Below are 25936 nucleotides of genomic sequence, written 5' to 3'. Positions count from 1 at the left end.
TTTTTCTCTGGTACTGGGAACCGAACTCACGACCTTGCGCTTGCCAGGCAGGCGCTTTGCCGCTGAGCTAAATCCCCAGCCCCCTTCATTACTTTTTCATTGCTGGGACAAAATACCCAATATCCAAAATGGAAAAAAAAAAACAAAAACAAAAAAAAAAAAAAAAACTGTTTTAGCTGACACCAGAGAGGTTTCAGTCCCTAGTTGGCTGGCTCCAAGGCATGGTGGCATAGCAGGGGGCATGACAGAAGAGAAACAGTCCATGGCAGGGTAGGCAGGAGGCAGCAAGCAATGAGCCTCCATTTCCCTTTTATTGGTTGGTGCCACCTACACCCAGGGTAGGACTTCTGTCTTCAGTAAGCTTATTCATCTACAACCAGGACCACACTAATCCAACCCATGGACTGATCCAGTACCACTCACCCTTAATCCAATATCACACACCCATAATCCAGCCACTGCCCAAAATTCCCACCTATGAGCACACCTAGATACAGCCTATACAAAGGCCAAACGATGGGCATAAACTCAGACCAGGAAGAGGATGGTCTACCAGATGGTACTGAAAAAATTGGCAAAAAGACTTATGAAATATAACTCATTGGTCTTAATAAGGAATATCTGAATTTTCATGTGTGAGACCTAAAAGACTAAAGTGAAAAAAAATTCCAATCTCTTAAAGAAAGAATCACATTTTCACATCTCCCCACCACAACTTTGTCTCCAAAAGAGAACTTCCTCTCCAAAGAGAACAAGCATGGCAAGACATTGAGGAATACACCTGAACCAATGAGAACAGGAAAGCTTGAGAAGGGAAGGGTGGGCACAGTAACAACAAAATCAGAACAAAGGAGTGTGCAGTGCACAGAAAAACTGGTTCCATTTCTATACACTAACAATTAACAATCTGAAAAAAATTTAAAAATGACTCCATTCACACTGGCATTGAAAAGAATAAAATTAGGAATTAACTTAGCCAAGAAGGTGAAAAACCTGTACAGTGAAAACTACAAAACATTGCTCAAATATATTTAAAAAGATAAAGGGGCTGGGGATTTAGCTCAGCGGCGAAGCGCCTGCCTGGCAAGCGCAAGGTCGTGAGTTTGGTTCCTGGTACCGGAGAAAAACCAAAAAAAAAAAAAAAAAAAAAAGATAAATATACTCCATGTTCATGGATTGGAATACTTAATTTTGTCAAGATTAATTTTGTCAACACTACCCACAGTGATCTGTAGATTCAGTAAAACACCAATGATATTTTTGCAGAAATAGAAAAATCCATTCTGAAATTCATGTAGAATATCAAGCAAAGCTAAATAGCGAAAATAATCATGAAAGGGAGGCACAAATCCAAAAAGAGTCACACTTCTTAATTTCAAAACTTATCATGGAGCAACAGTAATCAAAACCAATGGCATAAGGACAGCCAATGGCAAGAATCAATGTAACAAATGTTCAGAAATAAACCTTCATGTATACTATAGTCAAATGATTTCTGACACAAGTACTGTCTTAGTTACTCTTCTCATTGCTGAGCCGAAATATCCAACACCCAGAAGTGAATGGAAAAAAGGTTTATTTAGCTCACAGTTTGTAGAGGTTTCAGTCCATATTTGACTGGCTCTAAGGCAGGATGGCATGGCAGAGGTGCAGCACAGAGGAGAAACAGTTCATGGCAGAAAGCAGGCAAAAGCAGGCAAGAGACAAGACAAGCCTCTTTCTGTTTTTTATATTGTATCCAGGCTACATGAGATTAGGGTGAATGCCAAAACAATCGGTGGACTGATTTAGTAATCACCTATTCTTAATCTTAGAACCCTAATCCTAGCATTGCACCATGAATTACTCACACACTCTAGATTCTGCTACCTCTGAAATAGCCCCACCTATGACTGCATGAGGTTTAGAGGGGGTACATGTAAACATAACAAGACCAATGAGGAAAGAACAGGATTTTCAAAATATGTTGAAAAAAATCTGAATCTCACATACAAAAGAATGAAGTTAGTGTTTGGATCATATCTAGATGTCCCCTCAAAGCCTCATGCACTTACAGATGGGGCTCTTGGGAGGTGGCTAGATACAGGTGTTTGATAACTGGATTAGTCCACTGATTGGCTTACTGTGGTTGTTAATGGTGGAACTACTAAAGAGGGAAGCCACACCCTGGGTGTGGTAGCATGGATCTATATGCTTGTAACCTGGATGGAATATACAAGGAAAGAAGGAAAGCAGGCTCACTGTTTTCTGCCTGCCCTGCCATGGACTGTTTCCTCCTCTGCCATACCACTCTGCCTTGGAACCAGCTGACTATGGACTGAAACCTCTAGAAACTGTGAGCTAAAATAAATCTTTCTTTCTTTAACTTGTAGGTGTCAGACATTTTGTCCCAGAAATGAGAAAGTAACAAAAACAGTTGGACTCTTTTAGCAACTTAGTGAGAACTTGTCTCAAAATAAAAAATAAAAAGGGCTGGGTATGTAATCCTTTCCGTGTGAAGGGATTCAATCTTTAGTACTATCCCTGAAAGGAAAGAAGGCAAGAAAGGAAGGAAAGGGAAAATTGTGTAACGATAAAAATTATCAGTTTCACCAAGAAGACAGCAATAATCCTAAATATGTGTGATCAGGGTTTCAAACTATGGGAAGCAAAAATTAATAAAAAGTAGATAAATCCACAGGTTAAAAAAAAAAAAACAGTTGGACTCTTAAGACCATACAAAAAAATTAACTCAAAATGGATGAAAGACCTAAAGAAAACCTTAAAACTCTTAAACATACAAGCAAGGTCACCAGATCAGGTAGTGATTTTTTAATTGTGTCATTAAAGGCACAGTCAACAAAAGAAAAAGAAAGAAATTGGACTTCATAGAAATTGTAAGATTTTGTGCCCAATAGAATAAAAGGGCACCACAGAGTAGAAGAAAATATTTGCAAATATATGATAGAGGCTTCACATCCACATTATAAGTGGAACCCCTAAAACTCAGCAACAGCAACCACAAAATAACTCAGAAATGGGTAGAGGGCATGATTTTCTCTAAAGGAGATTTACAAATGGCCAAAGGGCATATGAAGGTATGTTCAAATCAAACTTGAGTGAGATACCTCCTTATACCCATTATAATGGTCATGATCTCAAAAAGGACGGGAAAAAATAGTAAACAACAAATGATGGAAAGGATGTGGAGAAATTGTAACCATTGTGCATCGTTGGCGGGAAACAATATGGAAGTTACCCGTTTGTGTTGAGCAGTTCTGCATCAGCCAGGCATTCAGAGATGAATATTATCCCTACTTGCTTAAGGCTGCAGGGCTCTGGGTGCTCAGCACAGGCAGGAAGGAACGGGTGGGACGCATGCAGAAACCACATTCTGGTGTGGCACAGGACAGAAGCAGTAAGAGCTTGTTAGGAAGGGACACTCAGGGTGGCATGCACGCTCCAAGTGCTCACAAGCATCCTGTGTAACCTCCACTTTCAGCACCTGCTACAACTTTCATGCCCAGAGGCACAGTCTTTACATTTGTTATACAAATAAGTAAAATACAAAACTGCTGAGGCCTGGAATCCTGGCAAGCGGGTCCCGCCATCTTGGATCCTTCCTCAAATAGCCTAAGATACTGCTGCTCAGTCACAGCAACTGGGACGCTCATGGGGACGTCGAATGACTAGAATGTATGACATCCATGGTAGAAACCTTCATTCTACTGTTTAAAAAATCATCAGTGTGAAAACAAGACATTTCTGGTGTGTGTTTGGGTTGGACGGTAGTGCGGAGTGATCCAGGGCTGTCACACTGAGCTACATCCCCAGGCCTTTCTATTTTTTATTTTGAGACAGTATTGTGGTAAGTCACTGAGTTGTTAAGTTGCCCAGGCTGGGCTCAAACTTGTGATCCTTCTGCCCCAGCTTTGCCGAGTGCTGTGATGATAGCCCAGCGCCATGGATTTGGCTCTGGCTCTGGATTTCCAACAGAGGGGATAGTGTAGTGAAGGGGAGAAATATGCTCAGGACCCTGGAGCAGAGTGAGAGAAGCAGCACTAACAGAACCAGAAGGGCCAGGAAGGGGAGATTTCTTTATTTCTTTATCTGGGGAAGCTTAACAACTGTACATCACTCTCCTACAAATTATTTGAAGCTTTACTGTGTCTAAATGCACTCTTTTTGAGTACTTTAGGTTTTTCTTTTAATTTTAAAGAGAAGTTATATAGTATCTTTTGCACAGTGAGTGAATTATTTTTTTAATAATTAAAAGTAACTCACTGTCCAAACAGATTTTTACCCTAGGGTTCAGACTTTATGGCTATCTTGCATATATATTATCTGTCTACCTCTAGCCACTAGAATACAGACAAATATTTCTGTTTTTCTCACTAATAGGTAGGATCCTGTACTTAGTACCTGGCACATCTAATATGATCAATGTGCATTTGCTGAATAGATCAATAAATGAACTTATTCACTAAGATTTGTCTAGGTTGCTCTTACTGTCTTCTCTTTTTTAGTGTATGCTGGCAATACAGAATAGGGGTGTTCATTTGGGGAAACCGATACATACACATAACATTTTTTAATTAAAAAAAACACAATTCACAATTTGCTATAATTATTTAGGAACCTAAACATAACTCTTCCCTTTCTGAGAACATTGGAAATACTTGCTAACATCTATTAAGGCGATTATATCGCAGTGGAAAAAAAAAGTCAAATTTCCTTTCCTGACATCTGGATTTATACCTCCTAGTTGCAAACCAACATCATGCTGGGGGTTTTGTTGCTGTTGTTTGTTTGTTTTTAGTTTTGTATTTCTTAACCTCTTTACCCCCAATTCTCAAACACAATACTTAAGTATTTTATTGTACCTTTACTGCATGGGGCAGCTGTATACCCTGATCTCTTTTTAGGGGTATAGAGTAGAACCTAGCCTTAAATTCCAGTTCTGTTCTCTTCACCACTATTGCCAGCATTACTAACAAGCAGTATTATGCTTTCATCCTATTACTTCTATTAGACCTTCCCAGCACAGCTATTTTAGTAGTCATCAAATAAAACCACATCTGGTTAACTCTACTTTCATGCAAGATTATGGTGCTGAAATGCCAATTTGATACATTTAAATAAGATGGTAATATTAGTTAAAAGACTTATAATCCTTTAAAATATCCTGTATCTGAAGCAAAATTTATTATTACTATGACACTACAATTCAGGGCAAAAAATGCTGCTATGACAGATCTGTAATGAATAAATGAAAAGCAATGTGCTTTTTGGTATAATCTCCTTTGAAGCAGGCATTAAATTATTAAAGATGTTTCCAGTGTATACATCAATCAAATCACCCCTAGAAGGAGCACTGGGTTTTACACCCATACATAAACAGAGAGAGAGAGGGAAAGGGAGGGAGAGAAATCTATACTTTGATGAGGGCCTGTAAAGAAGGAAAAGAGCCCTGTACATAAAGGCAGGCATTCATAGTGGAAGAAAACTATTCTTCAGAATTTTTTAAAAAGGGCAAAATACAAGCCAATCATAGGCTTCATGAGTTCCCTTCCTGCCTCTCTCTGAAGAAATTATTAAAGAGGAGTGCAATACCCTGCACATCTCACAATTGGTACCAACCCTGGTTGTGAAACGCTCACAAAGAAGGGTGCCTTCCAGCTGGTGAGACGAGAACTAGAGCTCTCACATCACCTCCACATCATCACTATGCAGAAGCCAATTCTCACAAAACCCAACAGAGTATGTTCACTCCTGGGAACATCACTAAGGAATCCAGGACAAGACATGCATCTGCTGATGTCCACAGGGTGATGTCACCTAGTAAGTGTAAGGTACACTGTGCCAAAGGAAGTGGTTGTGGCCACTTGGAAAGTCAAGACTGTCTCACCAAGATTTCCAGGAAATTCATCTCATGTAGTGTAATGGTTACCCTTGACTGTCACCTTGATTCCTTGAGAGATGCCTACATCACTGAAGTACACCTTTGGCTGTATCTGGGTGGGTTGAGGGTGCATAACCTTGGCAACAGTATCTGTTCCTTGACTCCTTCATGTTCTGGCTTTTCCTCTACTCTCTGTTTGCCAGCTGCCATAAGGTGAGCAGCTTCCCGTTACCACATCCTTCTGCCATGAAGTGTCTGCCTTGGAGCTGTCCAACCATGGACTGGAAACTCTGAAACCATGAGCCACATAAACCTCTTCTCCCTAAAGCGTGGGTCTCAGGAATGTGTCCTAACAATGGAAAGCTGATCAATGCACCTGGCCTCAGAGTCTCTGCAGGAATTTGAAGTTGGCAATTAAAACCTCACAGAACAATAGTGAGGTCATACACACAAAAGGCCTTTAGGAAATGAATAGCTATATACATGTTTATGATTATCATTCCATTTTTTGCCATTTAAATGAAAGAAGTTGAGAATTGTCTCAACTCTGCTACAAGGTTTGTACTAATCCAATCTTTTTTTTTTTTTTTTTTTTGGTTTTTCTCTGGTACCGGGAACTGAACTCACGACCTTGCACTTGCCAGGCAGGCGCTTTGCCGCTGAGCTAAATCCCCAGCCCCAAATCCAATCTTTTTCTGGTGGGGCACAAGGGTCTGGAGCCCTTCTACATCTTATATTTATGAAGAGAAATAACACTCAGGTGGCCAGTGATTGTCTTGCCCTTACAGATTCATACAGTTAAAATGTAGGCTGATGTTACACCCTGATTTACATAAACTAATCACCTTCAGTTTTTGTTACATTGGTTATTCTTTGCTTTCTGTTTCTCAGGCAAGTATGTTTCACAACAGATTTACTGTTCAAATACTATTTTGTTCATTTCCTTAAAAGCTGTTGTCCACTTTCAAAATCAGTATGAAAGTCCCAGCAGCAGATTCCAAGCAACGGTGGAGATGGTATCCATGAGGTGACACGTGCTCTTGGGTAACCTATGGCTCTGTCTTTAGTTGGAATCACAGGATGGCAGTGACCAGGTAAGGGTATATTCTTGTCAAACATATATGGAGCACGTTATGCTTCTCAGGGCACTTTCACATAATTTCTTAGTTCATTTTCCAAACCTGTCGGCAAGTATAAGTATCCTCCCTGTAGAAAGCAGGAAACTGAGCTGGAGAAATATAGGTAACTATGCTGCAAATATTGACATGGCCAGTGGGCAATAAAGTTTTTTATCAGCATCATAAATAAACATGCACAGGTTCCACCTAAAGGCCAGTGGCCTTTGGTAGTGTAGAAACTATTCACCATCATGGCAAAGTGCCTCAATAAGATCTGACCCTATTGTATGATGAATGGACTGAAGGAGCTGAGTTAGGCTCCATGTCTTTGTTTGTCCCTTCCATACCACTCACTGATCATGTTTTTGACACAGACTTTAAACACTGACTTTACTCAGAATATTATCCTTTTGATCTATTAGGCAGCATCAAATGATAACAAACTCAATTTTCTCCACCAGCCTCACAATTCATATGATGAAGTCTTAACCCCAAGACCTGAGAATGTGATCATGTTTGAAGAAAGGGTCTTTAGAAAGGAAATTAAGCTAACATGAGGTCCTCAAACTGGCCCATAGTCCCACATGAGTGCAGTCTTTATAAGAAGAGGGGATTAGGTCATAGGCACATATAGAGAGGGAAGATTAGGGGTGGATGCAGGAGGAAGATAATCTACACACCAAGGAGAGGGCTCAGGAGAAAAAAGAGTCTGTCAGTGCCCTGATCTGAGACTTCTAGCCTCCAGAGCTATGGGAAAATAAATTTTCATTAAACAACATCCATGGTGCTTTATTAAGGAGCACTACCTGACTAATACCTCCTCATACACATATATATTCATACTCCACCCCCAATTTCTGTAAAGGAATATGGAAGCTGAACTTCTCCCCAAAGGACATTGCACAAGGAACAAAAACTAAGTCCAGCCCTTGCAGACAGGGGTCTGAATGGAGTGGGGAGGGTCCTCTGAAAGAAAATAGAAATAGGTTGGCTCACATCCCACACCACACTATAGTTGTTAATAAGTCTCTGCCTGGAATGCTTACCCTCTCCACAGATAGAGCTACCTGCTCCTCACACCTGCTTGGCTTTCCAAGCAGCTGTCATTTCTCATTGGTGACCTCATGACGTGTGTCATGATTCTTTCAGTATGAATGAACCATGGTATGCTGCTATTGTCTACTTCTGTGTGACACAAAAACAGTGAACAGAAAGTGCTATCAAGTAGATGTCCTCCAAAATGTCTCGAATGATTATGGAATGATGGAGCAATGCCAGCCTTTCCCGCAGGGAGACCCCCTGGAAGACTCCCAGCAAGGGCTTTTTCTAATTCATCTTGGAGCCCATCACCATAGACTAGTGATATGCACTGTCTTAAATAAAATACCAATGTGGCTCCTCCAGGCAGAAGTCAGGGTGGTAGGTGTCTTCAGGAAAGTTCCAACAAGGAGGAGGGAGAAGTGATCATTTATGTCCAAGTGCCTGATATTAAGCCCCATGCACCTCATGTACAGGTTAGAAACTAAACTCACAGCAGCTTCAGAGGAAAACACTGTTATTATCCCAATTTACAAGTAAAGAAACTGAAACATAATGAGTTACGTAAATTTGCCCCAAATCCCACAAGTAGTGGCAGAGGGATTTGAATTATTTTTTGAGCCCTGCCCTATCCCAACCTCCTTTCAATGCCAAAGTTACTTCCAGCCTTTGGTCATCTCCCAAGCCAGTATTTCACCATCACCCCGGGAGCTTGATAACTGCAGGTTCTAAGCCAGAAGGTCTGAGCCTCTGCTGTCCAGTAGCTCCTGAGATGTTGCAGTAAATAAGGTTCTAACCACACAGACCACAATACCATATCAAATACACCATTTTTTTAAAAAAGGAAAGTATTTTTATTAAAATTTCTAATTGCAATAATACCTTGACATAATGACTTTTTAAATGAAGAATGTATTTTTTACCTTAAAAGTTATCAATTACTTGAAAGCTGCAAGAAAATAGGAAGACTGACTATTGACAGAATGATTTGGGGCCAAAAAGATAATTCAACAAGATTTGCTCTAATTACATATTCATGTCACTGTTTTTTAAAAGTCATTTTATACGAAAGAAACACATCACTTCAAAAGCAAAAAATCGGAAAGATATTCCTTCCTGTGTTTAAGGTCCTCTCCCCTAACAACTGCAAGTTTCAAGAGAAAAAGGTAGAAATTGTTTCAGCAGGGAGTATATATATATATATATATATATATAAAACCTTGAAATTTAGGAATAAATAATGTTTATGAGTAACTGTGTAATGCTATATTTAGTATAAAGCACAGTTCTTATGTTTCACTGGAGTCTAAAAGAGTATTCATTACACTCTTTCTTAAATAGTAATTACACTGATGTACATAATAGTATAAGAATGATCACAGAAATCACTTAAGCTTTGAATATTCCAAACTTTCTGGCACACATCCAGAATGCACTAGAATAATGAACATATTACATATACATGCCCAATTATAGATAATACATACCCTTAAGTAGAGAGGGTTTTATAAGAAAATCTTGACTTTTACCTTTTAAAAAGCACATTATTTGTTGTAAGTAATTGCTCGGAGTATTTATCATGAGAAAAGCAATATCAAATCTTCTGTTTAACATGACACTGGCATTGGCATTTTCAGTGCATTTTGCCTGAGTTTGCCTACTGCATGTCTTGTTATTTAGTTTGTAACTGACATTCTGAGAAAATGGTGGATTTGTAAAGAAAGACGGAAAAGGTCTGGTAGTTATTATTGCTGGCTATATCCTGGCAGGGGTGGCTCAGGGGAAACCATAAATATGCAGGTTTTTGTAGAGAATGTGCAGGTAGGTACTACGGTTAACTCAGTGGTAAGAGGAAAGAAGATAGAATATGGAAATCGTATGAAAATAAGTCACAAGATATTGAAGGCATCAATTACTTGGAAGGTATTTCCGCAGACAGATGAGGCTGCCCCAGTGACTTACATTTTAAACTCACATCACCTCTGACAGTAACAGCAACACCAGAAATTAGAAATGAGGGAAGACATCTAAACAGAGACTACAGCTGATATGGACATCAGCATACTTAAAAATAAATGTTGGTATTTCTCATATCAGTGTCAGAATTCTTGAGGGATATATTCTCATGTTTAAGGCCTTTGCTATCTGAAATACCAGAACCAATTAGAGTTCTCAAGTCAAGATATCTTATCTCACCACCCAACCCCTTCCCACTTAAATCCTCTCTCCCTAAAATATATCAGATTCAGAAACTGGAGATAGAAACCAATAAAAGAAAAAGTCTAACTTAGCTGTCCGTTTGCCCCTGTAATTTTGTTGCATTTGAAATGCGGGGAAGTGTGTAGATTTGTTGTAGTTTTCTCAGGTAGACGGTGCTTCTGTGGATCTTATGGCAGAGTGCAGGCATAGATGTTGAAAGTACAGAAATTATCACACTTGTTTTTATTCCTGTTTCCATGGAAACCAAAAGCATCTCCTACCCCAGTTGAATGAGGTCTTTTGAAATAATCAGCTTCAATTTTTTATGATAGCAAAATACTGCTTTTTGTTTCAGCTTTCAGGACCTTACTTTCACAGGGCGAAAAGATTTAGATGTGGTGTGAAGGCCCAACGACCTAGAAAAACGGTGGAGAGATCCGCACCATTGTTAGAGAAGCAGAGTGGAGCTGAGGCCAGCCCCTGCTCGAGGCTGCACACCAGGCCCATTCAAGCCAGAGGAGAATTTGAAACAAATGGAAAACGTATGATTAGATGGCATGGGAGCACGCAGTCATCATCAAGAAAAAAAAAATCCCATTAAGTTTTCTCACTTTAGAAGTAAATGTTGATTTTCTTTCATTCACACAAAAATCCCTGAAGGCTACATTTTAATGTTTAAAACCACTGCTACCAATTAAACACAAATCTACAAACAGGATGCCATAAAAAAAAAGTCTTATTGAAAATGTACTGGGAAAGCAAGAACTCTGATCACCCCAGCTCTTCTGAAGGCTTCTGACTTGTGATGCTTACAGCACCAAAGAAGAATGTGGTTCACTAAGAGGCTAGGACTTGAAAATAAAGAACAGTGAGTATATGGTTGGCACATAATCCTCTCAGTTAGGGAGCATACAGTTAGCAAACACCTCCTCTCAGTTAGGGAAGTTAGTGGAGCTGGGTGTTCTCTGCTCAGATAGGATGTGCCGCTATTATTCACAGATAACTGGAAGCCCGAGTATCCTCACTTCCTTCCTGCAAGGTGATCAGGGAGGGGGAACCAGACTGGCAGCCAGGACCTGGGCTCCTGGGCCAATGCTACCACCAACAGGCACGTCTCCCTGCCAAGTGGCTTTTCTACAGAGAAGATGTGCTGCTTTGATAACAAAATAAGTCATGTAGGCCAGGTTCCCTTCTGGTTCTAGGCATTGTACAATTCCACTTACTAAATACATTTCAGTGAAGTAAATTTGAGGATCTGGTCAGAAGAAGCAGCCACCTTCATCTTTCTGTGTGTTTTATTGCACGTGAAAAAGCAGCACAGAGAAGCCCTTCATTTTCCTTACATTTCCTGAGAGAAGCTGAAGGCAATTTCTGATTCTGCATAAGCACCAGGTAGAATAAGTAATGAGAGCAAGCAAGGGCAGGTGCATGTTTAGATGGCAAAACTCCTATTTCTAGGAATAACCTCTAGGCTGCAGATTCATTAAACAGCATTATAGTCTACATGCATAGACCAAGAGTCCCAAGTGAAAATGGCCCCAGAGGCTGGAAAATAATGAAAGTGGATAACTGAAGACAGGTGGGCAGTAGGGAGTGTTGTGACCTGTGGTAAACTGGAGAATGTACGACCCACTAAAAAGATTCAGGTGCCAGTCATAAGCTCTGTGCCAGCTGGACTATCTTAGGACATCCGGTCACACACAGCCAGTTTGCTATCCATAGCCTGAGAAGGCAGCTTACTTTTCTCTCATCAGTTAATATAAAGTAACTTCTGATTTAACACTGCAAATTGAACAAATGTGAGCAGTTTGTTTTTCTTAGCTCCCTTCTGATGTCTCTCTAGAGTATCAGAAAAGGCCATTTAAAAAGGGGGAACCTGTGAAGACACAAGACTGAAAAGAAATAATGACCACAAAATTTGGGGAAAACAAAGCCAATGGAGGGGACACCAGTGAGAACAGAGCTGAGAAAAGTGAAAGGTGAGCCTACAGAAAAGAGGAACCAGAAGCAAGTTTCACAGGCCCCTGTATCGATATCAAGAAATGCAAATCTCATGACTTAATGACCTCAACTCCCTATCCCACAGTCACAGCCCAAAATGCTACCACCAGGCTTAACTACCAAAGCAAGATGCTGAAAGATCCTGCTCACAGGGAATAGATGAGCACAAAAAAGCAACACTAAAAGGACTAAAACTTGGAGGCATCTGCCTATGAATAGCCAAAACCAGCCACCAAACAGTGACTCTCTTCCTCTCCTCCAGTGAGCTCTGCAGGAACAGCAAAGTTCCCTTAAGGCCCCATCTAAAGTGTATCCGGACATCAAGGGAAGCCTGTACTGCAAAAGCAAGGATCAAATCATAGAAAGGGATACAAAACCAAAAAAGAAACTCAAGAAATGAAGATAATGTGGGAAAAGAAAGTTCAACATAATATGGCATTAATCTTTGGGAAGACAAGAGAAGCTCTTGCAGTCATTAAACAAGAATAAGATGCTTATAAAAAGGAACATTCAGAAAATATAAAAGCACTCTTCGAAGTTGAATATATGATGACCAGGATTTTCAATAAACATGACTAGAAGTATAACTCAGTAGCAGAGCACTTGCCTACCATGTGCAACGATGGTTGACTTCAATATCTGGAATCACAAAGGAGGGGTGGGGCAATAGATAGAAGATAAAAGCTGGGGTTATCTGTTTAAATAACAAAAAAGCAGACAAAGCAGAAAATAATCCACAGAAGTGAAAAATAAGAGAAACATTTAGAGGATCAATCTAGGAGGTCCTATGTATAAATGTTAAAGTTCCACGAAGAGGGAAAGCAGAGAAGAAAATGACTGAAGAAATAATTCAATACCTTTTCCAGAATTGAAAACAAACATTGAAGTCGGGCATGGTGGTGCACACCTGTAACCCCAGCACTTGGGAGGTTGAGGCAGGAGGATCATTGCAAGTTTGAGGCCAGCCTGGGCTACAAAGTGAGCTCAAGACCAGCCTGAACTGCATAGCAAGACCCTGTCTCAAAAAAGACAGAAAAGGGGCTGGGGATTTAGCTCAGTGGCAAAGCATCTGCCTGGCAAGTGCAAGGTCGTGAGTTGGATTCCTGGTACCAGAAGAAAAACAAAAAACAAACAAACAAAAAAAAAAATCAAAAAAGACAAAAAAAAAAAAAAGAAAACAAACATTTTCAAAATAATAAGAACCCATTGAGTACCCGACAAACAAGAAAACCTATATCATGGGACATAATTGCAAATTTTCAGAATACCAGAAACAAAGAAAAGAGTCCAGAAATAGACAAAGTGTAAATATAAAAGTTTATGGAAAATACTATCAAACTCACCTGCCCTTCCAAATGGGAAGAAAAAATTGAGCAATGCTTTCAAATGCCAGGAGAAAATATATTATATCTTAAATGTTATACCTAGCCATACTTAGGTTCAAGTTTGAGTGGATAAGTAAAAAGAGAAGGACATTTTCAGACATGAAAAGTCTAACCAAAAAAATAAAAAGTGGCACCCATGAAGCTTTTCTCCCAAAGTCACAAAAGAGGAATGATATAAATAGTGAAGATGTAATCAAGAAAGAGGAAGACGTGAAATCCAAACAATAAGGAATCCATCCACTGGGAAAAGCAACAAAACTCCCAAAATAAGGATAAAAGAAAATGTCAGGCCAAATCTGGAAAAAGTAGATCTAGAGAAGAGCTAATCAGCTTAGAAAAAAGGTTCATGTAAGACTGCATCATCACGGGATGTGTAGAATGTGTGAAGAGGAGATGAACAGTTCTGACCCAATCTGGAGATGGCCTGCAACAGAAACACAGAAAACTAAACAAATGAAAAAAAATAGACAATTACTAAATTAAGAGGAGGGGAAACTGGTTACATAAGAAAGAAAATGTAACAAGTTCACTGAATGGTTTTCTGGAAATAATAGAACACTGTACAGACTCAATACTAAATTAGCCAGTGATTACTCTAAATTTCGTGGGAAGAAAGAGGGAACCATGTGTACTTGTTTGCATACATGTGACCTTATTTTTGACTAGTGAATGGGAGGTGATAAAAGATTATCTTCTGTATTTATTACATAGAAAGATAATAGATTATATCTAAATTTGAAAAATAAAGTCAAGATATTTATTTCATTAAATTTGAGATGATACCAATTAAAAGAATCTCTATTATTTATGTATGCTTAAAAGTAAAAGCATTTTTAAATGCCAATTAAACTATAACAATATCGTCATTTGTAAGAGTTAAGGATCTCAGAAGTATTAAAGTGAGGAGATAGTATCTGTCTTGGCAATATAGCAGTGCATTGTTTCGTGAGGAAGAGCTAACCTAGCACAAACTAGCTCTGAAGAACAGGAACTAAGGTGGGGAAACAATGAACTGGTTGTGATTTTTGTCGCAATGTGTGTTGAACTTGTTGACCTTTTTAAATGGTATGTATATAACTTTGATTAAAAAGTAAATTTAAAATAAATAAGAAAATAGTGTATAACACAAACTCTAATTAACATAAAATAAAAAACAAACTTTCTTGGCTCCAACAGTGTTCATGGTGCTGGCAGCAGTAGTAGCCAGAATATCAACACTTATACTCAGGGCGCCATTTTCCACAGGGCAATGAGAAATGTTAGGTTGATAAGCACAGTGGTTGCATGTCAGAAAAAGAACTGCATACTTGAGGAACCCAAATATTTTCTTTTAATACTTTTACTATGGACAAATACACTTAACATAAAATGTACTATCCTAACTATCCTTTATTGTAATTCAATAATCAAATCCTTCATAATGGGTAGTAAATCAACCCAATCTTTGTACCATAGGTAGATACTAGCTTTGGGGTTATATTGCTGATCATTGGCTATATATTTTTTTCCACTGGCTATATTAATGGTTATATTGTCCAGGTTACTGGACAACAAACAAATCTGACCTTTGCCCCCAAATAGGGTTTCTCAGTCTCATCACTACTGACATTTGGGGTTAGGTAATTTTATGTTTGGAGGCTGATCATGTGCACTATAATTAACAGCATCCTTGGTCACCACTCATTAGTACCACCCAGTAGTAAGACAATTATCCCTGTAGGGAAAATATCTCCTCTAGGTGACAGTGATTATTCCAGAGAAGTTCTATCGCTGACCTCCAAAGCCATTCAATCTGCAAACATCCTTGCAAAGACAGTCAGGGACAAAGGCAGGCAATGAGTGTTCCACCCTTAAGAGCTTCAGGGACAGAAGCAGCCCATGGAGGTGGCCCAGCAGGAGCCTCGGTGTCTACTTACAAGGCTGCATCTGTTTTCAGTAACGGGTCCACTACTCAGCCAGTTTGTGTATACACACACACACACACACACACACACACAGGTCCTTCCTGCTGATCCTTTCACTAAAATCACAATGTAAAGAAAGAGACCATTAGGATGACAGGAAACCAGCCCAAGCAAGCTAACTAGCTAATATCCTGAGAGAATGTTCATGTAAACAGTATAACAGCTGAGCCAAGCGGTATACAAGGCCTTATATTTCCTCCCCTGGCTTTTATTTTTTTTCATTTAATTATTTCCCCCAGACCACCTCTGTTCTGAAGTTAAACAGCCCTGCATACCAGTCCCATTTCCCCTACCTAGTGGTACAAATTGGGCAAGATAATTCATCCTATGAGTTTACTTTCTTTATATACATATATGTCAAACGGGGATAGTAAGACCTATCTGACAGGGCTGTCATCACAGTCACATGAGATGATGCCTGGGCGGTGCCCAGCACTGAGGAGGTACTTCATAAATCCTATCTGTTTAATGCAGATCACCACTGGGCAAGGTCCTCAAAGCTGGTTTTACTATCATGGAGCAATGGGATTTATGCTAGTTTCTTCACACTCTCACTTACTCTTTACAATATTTATAATATAGCTGCTGGGGGTAGAAAGCAAGAGTCACTAGACCCTAGAGGGAGTGGCTCTGAAACTGGACCTGCTAAGTACTTTGTACCACTAAGTGAAACCGACCATCCCATGACTATAACCAATAGAGTCAAGGAAGGAAGTAGCTCTGATCTTTTGTTACTCAGCTTCATTTCCTTCAGCTTGACATCCATGCATTGGTACTGCTATAGCCAATTCATTTCTCAGTCTCTTTTGCATGCTTGCAACAAGCTTTCACTTGTAAGAACAAAGCTCTGCACCACACACACACACACACACACACACACACACACACACACATACACACCCACCCAAGGATTATCAGAGATCAGTTCTCCTCCCAACTCTCAGGCCCTGTAATCAGCAAGTTTATAAACAAACAAATACCTCTCACAGATTTTGCAAGTTGTTTACTAAGTGATTAACAGAGAGATTTCTCTTTCACTACTAATACTATGATTCTCTCTTGATATTCTGACTTTGGAATATAAATTAGTCTTGTGTTTTTATAGCTATTAAGTGTTGCATACACTTGATGAGTTTCCTTCTTTGTCTTAAAACATAATTTAATTATCATTTCACAGAAGACTTAAAATTCTGTTTTCTCCCAGGAAAAATACCTAATAACTAGAGTTTATGAAAAACTATTAGTTATAGCAAATCCTACAAAATAAATTGGTTTTTTTTAAATCTGTGATTTTTAGCACATTAGGCTTTTTTCCCAGGAAGGCAGTGCTTGCAAAAAATACCTGAGGAATAATCAAGCAGCCATCTCCCTGCTACCCCGCTAAGACAAATACACTTGAGATCATCTACGAAATGTGTTGGATTGTGAAATTTGCTTTTAGAAAGGAAATGTCACATAATGGGCAAAAGACAAGTGGCAATTCTTAGTGACTTCCCCCATTCCCCTGAGTCTGGGATTGTCATTTCCTCCTCCTCACCTAAACTCCAAACCCCCACCTAGAAGAATAAGAAAGCTGGTTGAACTATAGTTAAAAAAAAAAAAAAAAAAAGCAGAAATGACTTATTTCTTGCATCATTTAACCAGAATGAATGCTACTTAATTTCTTCTATAAATGCATACGTGACACACAAACACACATTCCCACTCCTAAAAGTACAAAATTTCTGCTGGCTGTGGTAGTACATGCCTGTAATCCCAGCACTTTGGGAGGGTGAGGCAGGAGGATTGCAAATACGAGTCCAGCCTGGGCTGAGTGATTTAGCGAGATTTAGAGAGATCTTATCTCTAAATAAAATATGAAGAGAGCTGGGGATGCAGTTCAGGGTGAGGGCCCTGGGTCCAACCTCCAGTACTGAAAAAAAGAAAGTGTACTGTTTCGCTGCCCTAAGAGAGAAAATCAATACACATCTAGCAAATATTTGAGTTGCATTTATATAAACAATTCTTGTGTGAAAAACAAATTCCAACAACAATTTCAACTACCCTAAAGGAGAGAATGTGATAGCATTTTTAAATGCTTTTATAGGTGGAAGACATTTTTTTCTAGATAAAAACCTGCTCCTTTTTGTATCAACTTTCTCCTCTTCCTTTCACACCTACCTCCATCCCATCTTGCTCTTCAATGCAGTTTATTAGACATAGACCATCTTTTGCATGGAAAAAATAGATGCTGTTCCAATGGCCATTCTCTGTAATACTAGGAAGAACTGCATGGTGTTGTGTTATGTGTTTAAGATCATTCGGTGACCTGGCACCTTAAAGGGCTTATCAGCATGTGGCTGGTAACACAAAACTTGAAAGGCAAACAGCAATCATTGGTTTTCACACGTATGTTCAATGGCATGGAGATTACCTGGTCGACTGGAACCTCAACCTGGGTGTCTTCATCTTCCTGGACTTCTGCTGCCCCCCGCATCTCAGACCTCTCTGCTCCAGCTTTGAAAATGCCTTCATCTATTATTGGAGACAAACACACAGTGAAAAATGGAAATGCAATTGTGACATCGTGTGGCTGCATAGTGAATTACAGCAGAAGATCTAATGGCTGTTTTTCAGTAGTAATTAAACCCGTTGTAGTGATAGAATTTAGTTAGCCCTGGCCCCCAATTTATCTGCATTTTCACTGACAAAATGTTTGAGAGGCAAAACAAGGTTGGTTCTACACAGTAGATTTTTTGGCGGAGCCCTGCTTACCCTGTTACTACAGAATTAGCATCATGCCCTGTACAGGGGCTAAGATGGGAACTTTACAGCCAGGGTCTTAGTACTCTCTCCCTGGCCATGGACTAGCAATGACACATGCTGCTTTGAAATACCACTTTCAGAACTTTTCCCTCCCAAGAGGATGCTACACTCCCAACACAATGTATTGTAATACTTCTCTATATTCAGAGTGATGTGTAAAAAAAAAAAATGTTTATTTCAAAAGAATCATGGACCTGACTGTCTCCCTTCACACCAAAAAAAAAAAAATCTTATTTATTTTGCAGATTTCTGCAAGATTTTCACAACCTGTGACTTCAAATCCTTATCTATAAAATATAATCTCAATCTCTAAGACTTTAGGTTAAGACTTTAGGTTTAGCCCTTCGGCTCTCTTTCCCCTGGAAAGCAATCATCGCTGCTTTCCATATTTGAAGTAATTTTGGTGTCTTCCCTCCCACCTCTCTTTTCCAGGCCAAGTAATCAAAGAATCACAGAGCTGTTTGTCCTTCTGTCTGTCTGCTTGCCTCAGGACAGGTTTAAGGCTTCAGCTATGCTCACAGATGTTTTCTCTGTTCAATTTTTAAAGCTCTCCAGAGATGGGGATTTTACCTCATTCTTTAGTAACCTATTAAGTATTTGATAACCCCTACAATCTAGAAGACATTTTGTTTTAAAGTCCTCTCTTTCTGTAATGGAAGCATTTTTCCCAGAGCATGATTATTTAGCACACTTTGCATAATAATACTCCGTATTGCTACAGTTATGAAATCACCCCTTATTCAATGCAAAATGTTTTAACATGGGTTGGGGAACAACTACAGGTAAGGCACAGTGTGAACCGAGTGATAAGAGTCTGAGATATGGGTGAGAAGCAGAGAGCTTCCAAACTGCTGAAGGTCCGATGAGATAAAGACAAACACACCACCACCACCGAGGTGTACCCGGTGAGCACTGTAATGGGTAAGGAGAATTGCAGCACATCACAGGAGCTAAGAAGATGCATCCAGGTGAGGAAAGAATGGAGGGAGAGGGACAGAGGGAAGGAGGGAAACTTGGCATGTTTGACACTCATTTCTGTAAATTACCATAGAAGTTAACAATTGTTGTCAGACGCTGGCCTGCATAGACTGCAGTTATGACTTGGACACAGTGGCTCTTTGGATGGATGTTTGCACGTAGACGTTGCACTTGTTTACACAGAGGAACCTACAGATAGCCCAGGAACACATCCCTAATGCTCACATTCAGCCAAATGTTTGACTAGGTCCAAACACAGCTATGAACGGTCTGTAGATGTGTTTGTGGACCAGGCATTCCACCAGAAAAGAATACAGTCGATGATAACAAAATAAAACTGAAAGGGCACAGGAATGGAAACTGGCAACCATCTAGACATAAACAGCAAGGACCAAATCAGCAAAGCTTGGGCTTGTGTCCAGCGGCACAAATACAGAACACAAAGATAAAAAGCATTTGTCCTCGGCATGGGCCTTGCTCTCAGTGAACTGAGATGCGGAAGTGGCTTGTCTGGCGGCGCAGAGCCAGACAGGGAGAGCCTGAGGGTAGTGGGGAACCCAGAGGAGACACAGGGGCCAAAATGGGAAAGAGCGGCTCTAGAGTTCCCGGGTGGGAAGAGAAAGCCTAGCCAGCTTTTCGGGTTCGCTAAAACTGCCACGTTAAATTAAAGGTGAGGTAATATATAGAGGCAAAATAAGTTTTTATTATAAATGGTTTATATAAATATATTTTAGAAATCTTCAAAGATAAAGGACATAAAAACCTTTCTGATCGCATGATCCAGAGATGACTGTCGCTAATATTTTAACAACTCTGTGTGTCTCTCTCTTCTTTCTCTCTCCCATCGAGCCCCGCATATAAAACTGAGATCTTATTGCACATATAATTTATAAGTCCTTTTTCTACTTTAAAGTCATATAATGAGTATTTCCTGTGCCATTAAATATTCCCTGAAGATAATAAAATGTGGTGACGCCATACACTAGCCTCATAAGTGGAGAACACTGAATGAAGAAAATAGAATTTTCTAAATGCCTCAGGGGAGCAGAGCAGAGGGTGGTGCCATCTAGGCCCCCTGGGTCATGAGCGCCGTGGGAGGGTTCACAGCCCGGCTGCTTCTCTTTGCACAGACTCGGCCAGTCGCCCCTCCCGTTCCTGAAACCCTCTCTTTGCAAATATTTGTTGTAATTCAAGACCAAAGTCAGGCCCCGTTTTTAAGTCTTGGTCCTGCCCACTGCCTGACCCTTCACACTGTGCCTGAGGTTGTATTTGTCCCTGGCCCTCCTGACCTGCTCCCTCAGGACCACTTGGCCTCACCCTGCAGCTCCCCCACTGCGGCCCTGGACACAGCTGCTCACCTGGTCACAGCCCAAGAGCACGCAGGAGGCTCCTGCTTCCCCCACTTACCTGTGGCAGCTGCTGGAGGCCTCGTCAGAGCCCACACAGTGTCCCTGTCTCCACAACGATGACCCCACAACCAGGAAGAACCAATAACTTCCTTCTCCTCCACTCGTATTCTCTAGCTCTCCATGCTTTGCTTATTCGTAGGTCAAGGTTTTAAAAAAATAACTAAATAACTAAAATTGAACCCAGAGTCTTTTTGCTCTGATACGTCACCAGCATTTTTTTTTTTTTTTTTTTTGTCTTGCTAAGTTGCTAAACTGCCCAGCCTGGGTGATCCTCCTGCCTCAGCCTCTCAGAATGCTGGAATCACAAGAATGCACCACCACACTTGGGAATTGCACTTCATTTTATCCACTTCTTCCACCAGTCCTGGTCACCAGTTCCTCAAGCCCCATCAAGCACAGATAAGACCACAGAGACAGCTTCCATCTTTCAGTCCTCAGTCCTAGACTCACAAAGTGTCAGCCTCATCGCGTCTTGAGGAAATGTTTATTAAATGAAACCAACCATACAAAGCATTAGATAAACCTCAAACATCTGGCATGGCCTGGAAGGATTATGTGCAAGAGAATTTGCTTGTGCATACACTTCATCCATGGCCAAGACTGATGGGCCAGTATGAATGTTCACAGGGAAATCAGGTCATAAATCCAAAAATTAAAATCACTTGACACACAAGGATTGCCAGCAAATCCAAACTACACAAAAGAACTTGGGTGATGTAATAAGTGCCCTTATGTCAATGGTACAGTAAAATACAAGTGCAGCTGCACTCCGTGGATGAAGTCAAAGAAACAACATTGAACATTTAAGATACTTCCATGCAGGGGAAGATTCTCATAAGAAATTTACAAAAGTATTACATTTTTTCTAAAGGGAAATATTATTCAAACACTGTAAAATCTTTTTTTGGTACCAGGAATTGAACTCAGGACCTCATGCTTGCCAGGCAGGTGCTGTGCCACTGAGCTGTATGCCCAGCCCAGTTAAACACTGTAAAATCTTAACACTTTCCTTCTATTATTACCACCAACTTAAATGTGACACATTAGTGATTTAGATCATAATAGAAATTATTATATGCAATGCTTATGTAGTTATTGCTATAGCAACACCAGGCATCCTAACCACACCTCGGGAGGGCAGGTGTCACCTGGGTAGAAGTGCTTTTTCATCAGTGAAACACCAAAACACTCTCAGCATCACTAGGGATAATCACAGAAACAGCAACTTAGTCTCACCCCATACAAACATCAAAGGTAAGCGACCCTCTTTGCCACAGACTGCCCATCTATAACTCTTGGTGTGCCTATAATAGTCTGCACGTATTCAAGATTTCTTCAAAGTCTACTTTAATAAGTATTTCAACTGTTTATGAAATTATTTCTTATGTATGAGGAATTTTGCTTCCTCTAAAATTGATTTTACACAGTAAAGACAACCACAGAATTCTTGCACATCATATAAAAGCAGTCGTTCCTGTTATAGACAGGGAAGATAGGTTCTTGGAAAAAGTGATAACCAGATGATGCATCCTCTTGGAACATGCACTCCTTGCAGAGCACCCGGTGCTCATCTGTCTGCAGTCACTGTCCCCACCCTTGCTGTCCCTCTTTTCCCTGCTTTGCTTAACCCAGATCTGCAGCAGCACCCAATAGGAACCATTCTTCTCAAAATTGTCGGTGATCATAGTGATGATCATTTTTACATTCTCATTACTTGATATCTTAGTAACTTTCAACATGAATAACCACCTCTTTCCCTTCCTCTCTCTCTCTCCCTCTCTTGTTCCCTCTCCACTTCACTTTTTTGGTGTCATCAGCAGCTTCTTCTAAGTCTTCTTGGCCAACCTATCCTCTTTAGCTCAACTTTTAAGTGTCAAATCACCCTGAACTATAGCACGTGTCTACTTCTTTATCTATACATTCTGCACACGTGATCTCATCAAGTCTGTCATTTGGAAACCATCCATAGGCCAGTAATTGCCTAATAGATATCCTTACCCCCCAGATCTTCATAGGTTCCCCAAGCATACATATTCACCTAGTTGCCTAACTTCACAGCTCACCTTGGATGTCTACTAGGCATCTTAACCTAAACATGGCCCAAACACCCTAAACTGCCCCTCCCCCATAGTTCCCATTCCAGGGAATGCCAACACTTCTCAATTCCAGACTCTGAATTATCCTGATTTCTTGCCTGTATTCTCTATCCATTCCAACATCAAGTTTTATCACTTTAATCTTTCTAAAAATACTTCCCAGTGGAACCCTTGGAAATAGGAATGCCTAGCCTGGCATTTTCTTGTCATTACCTTGCCCTCTGTCTTTTATTTGCTTTTTTCCTGAAAAATGCATCCAAAGGATAACAGTTACAAGCTACCAATGATTCGGCAGGATGGATACAACATTATCTGGCTGCACCAACCCTAGGCTGTTTATTTCCAGACTTATATGAGAAAATTAAACTTCTAACTGGTTTAAACTAAAAACAAAATTAAAAATAAAAGCACATTCCATAATCTATCCACCAACTTGGTCTAACCACTGTGAGCTGTTGGAGGGGATATTAGAACAGCTTATAGATGTTTCCTTCTTCTTTCACTCCTGCTGTCCTATGCTCTACCCTCCACACCACAGCCAAGTGATTTAGCAGATAATAAAAATGGTTTAATTTATTTCACAGCTTAGAAACTGTCCAACGTCCTTCTATCACACAACTGAGCCCAACTTCTTTACCATGGCTCACAGAAAGGATGAGATGGGGCCCTTCCCTTGCTGAGGTCTGCATTTCACATCACTTTCTCCTTCCCCCTTAAAGTCTACCTGCACTGACCTTCATGTGATTTGCAATAGAAAACTTATTTCCACCTTTGGGCTTTGTTCTTCTTACACCCTCTGCCGGGGATGCCCTTTCCCCCTTCTCCACACTGGGCTGCTCCTTGCCACTCGTGTCAGAAAGCGCTCCTGTTCCCGCTCCAGTAGTCACTCATGTTGCCTGTTGTAACTCTGTGCCCTTCACTCATACAAGCTGACCTGTTGGTTTGTTTGGTGAGTTAGTGTCCACCACTCTCTACCCCTGTGTAAGCTCCAGGAAAACAACGGCTCTTCCACATCATCCATTGCCCCCTCCTCAGTGTGTAGCTCAGTCCAGAGAGGACCCTAAAGAGCTGTGCTGGAAGAAGGAAGTGTGAGAAATCAGGAGAATTTGCCACATTCAGATAGGATACAAGAGCCCAACAAATTAAAAACCACCAGCCCAATCCATTAGCTCTTGGATTCTTACAGGGGTTTTCTCTAAGCAGGACACACTTGGCAGTACAACATTTTCGTGGGATGAGGGCAAAAACAGAGATTTGAAGAAAAAGAAGACTGAGGGACAACCTTATAGGGATCAACAAATTATGTGTGGAAGGCAACATGATAACCCCCAAAGATGCCCACGTCCAAATCCTCAGAAACCGCCAATATGCTCCATTGCATGCAAAGGGGAGGTCAGGCTGCAGGTGGAATAAAGTGTCAACAGTATGATCCTGAGTTAGGGAGATAATTCTGGATTATCCAGAGCGACCCATCCAGATGGGTTCTTTTCAAGAACCAGTGGTTCTTGTCAATGAAAGAGGGAGGCAGGAGAATCCAAGTGAGAGTGACACTGTGTCAGAAAGAACTGAGATGCCCTCACTGGCTTTGAAGATGGAAGGGCCAGGAGCCAAGGAGGGTAGACTGCCTCTAGGAACTGGAAAGTGCCAGGATACCGATCCAGCCTTGGAGCCTCTACAAGAAATACAGCCAAGATACTTGATGTGAGCCTGGTGAGGCCCATTTTGGAATTCTGACCTCTATAACTATATTTGTGTTGTTAACAAGCCAAATGTATAGTAATCTGTTACAGTCATAATAGGAAAGTAATACACAATATATCTAAAAATGATGATCTAGGGAGAAAATTGGGCAGTAGCCATCACAAATCCTTCTTTTGACTCCTGCAGATGCAGGCAGACGAGAGCAGGCAGCTGAGATACCTGCTCCTCCTGATGATAAGGAGGAGTCAGAAAACCCTCCTCAGGATTTGTCTGGCATTTTCCTTTCCTAACTCCTATAATTGTTCTTTCTCCCTCCCCTACAAGGTACAGCCCAGCACCCACGTCTGCCAGGAAAAAAAACGGATTAGGTATTTTCAAGCTTTTCCTGCTCTGAAACCTTTGTAATGAAAGTCATTCGCTAACAAACTGAAAAGCAAGGATGAATTTGATACACAATACTGCTCTCATTCAATTACTCCACGAAGGATCAAATGCAGTGCTTGGATGCACACTGCACCCAAATTCTGCTCTAATCTTTTTTTCTTTCAATTGTGAATAGACATTTTAGTGTATATTACACAGTAAAGCAATGGCAAGCACTCCAGTAAAAATAAAAATGCACCTCAATTATTTGTCACTTATGTCTTATGAATGTTATTGCCTAAACAGTGAAAGCAGAATAGCTGAGGTAGAGAAGTCATAGCATCCCTGTGCTGCGCATACTGAGCATGAAAACACTTCCTCTCCTGAAACAGGAGACAAATGTCTGTGTGTTTCAGCCTTTCTGCAGCTACAAGGCTGAAATGAAAGAATTTCCTAGTTGTAATGCATTAGTATTTCAACTTAATAACATTGCAATTCCTTAATGTCATCAAATAAGAAAAGTTATCAAACAATATATCAGACGTTCAAGGAACTGATGACAATCAATATTTAAAACAAAAATCTTGCTTTCTGACCAGAATTATTAAAAGTCATTTTTAAATACTTTTATGTGCAATATTTCAATGCATTTAGCGTTTGAAAACAAGTTAGTGTCTAAAATTGTTTTGCAAACAGTTAGCATTTGAAAGCAGTTGGGATAAATAAGAAGAAACATAACATTGTGATGACCAGTTTTAAAGACTTTATGGAAATCTATTTTGTGTACACTGACACAATGGTAATCACAGCTCTCTGGGAGGCTGAGGCAGGAATATTGCAAGTCTTGGCCTAGCCTGGATAATTTAGTGACTGAGAACCTTGCCTCAAATGTTTTAAAAATAAAAAAAGGTTGGAGATGTAGGTCAGTGGGAAGGCTCTAGGCTCAGTTCCAGTAGCACAAGAGGAAGAGTGGGAGGAGAGGAAGGAAGGAAGGAAGG

At 40.3% G+C, this 25936-nt stretch overlaps 1 protein-coding gene across 3 annotated transcripts in view; it reads right to left on the bottom strand.

Moving 5' to 3' along the window:
- Positions 1-25936, bottom strand: part of Dcdc2 (doublecortin domain containing 2) — a 175810-nt gene that overhangs the window by 9746 nt on the left and 140128 nt on the right. For 2 of the 3 annotated variants that reach the window (XM_005403372.2, XM_005403373.2), the window contains exon 9: positions 18000-18106. In XM_005403372.2, coding sequence (XP_005403429.1) covers positions 18000-18106 — 107 coding nt within the window. The remainder of the gene's footprint in view (positions 1-17999; positions 18107-25936) is intronic. The other variant, XM_005403375.2, reaches the window with a different exon arrangement.

This window comes from Chinchilla lanigera, unplaced genomic scaffold, assembly GCF_000276665.1.
Source record: "Chinchilla lanigera isolate Chin_1 unplaced genomic scaffold, ChiLan1.0 scaffold00082, whole genome shotgun sequence".
Classification (NCBI taxonomy): Eukaryota; Metazoa; Chordata; class Mammalia; order Rodentia; family Chinchillidae; genus Chinchilla; species Chinchilla lanigera.
The sequence above is the reverse complement of the archived record's forward strand: the minus strand, read 5'-3'. Positions and strand labels throughout refer to the sequence as shown.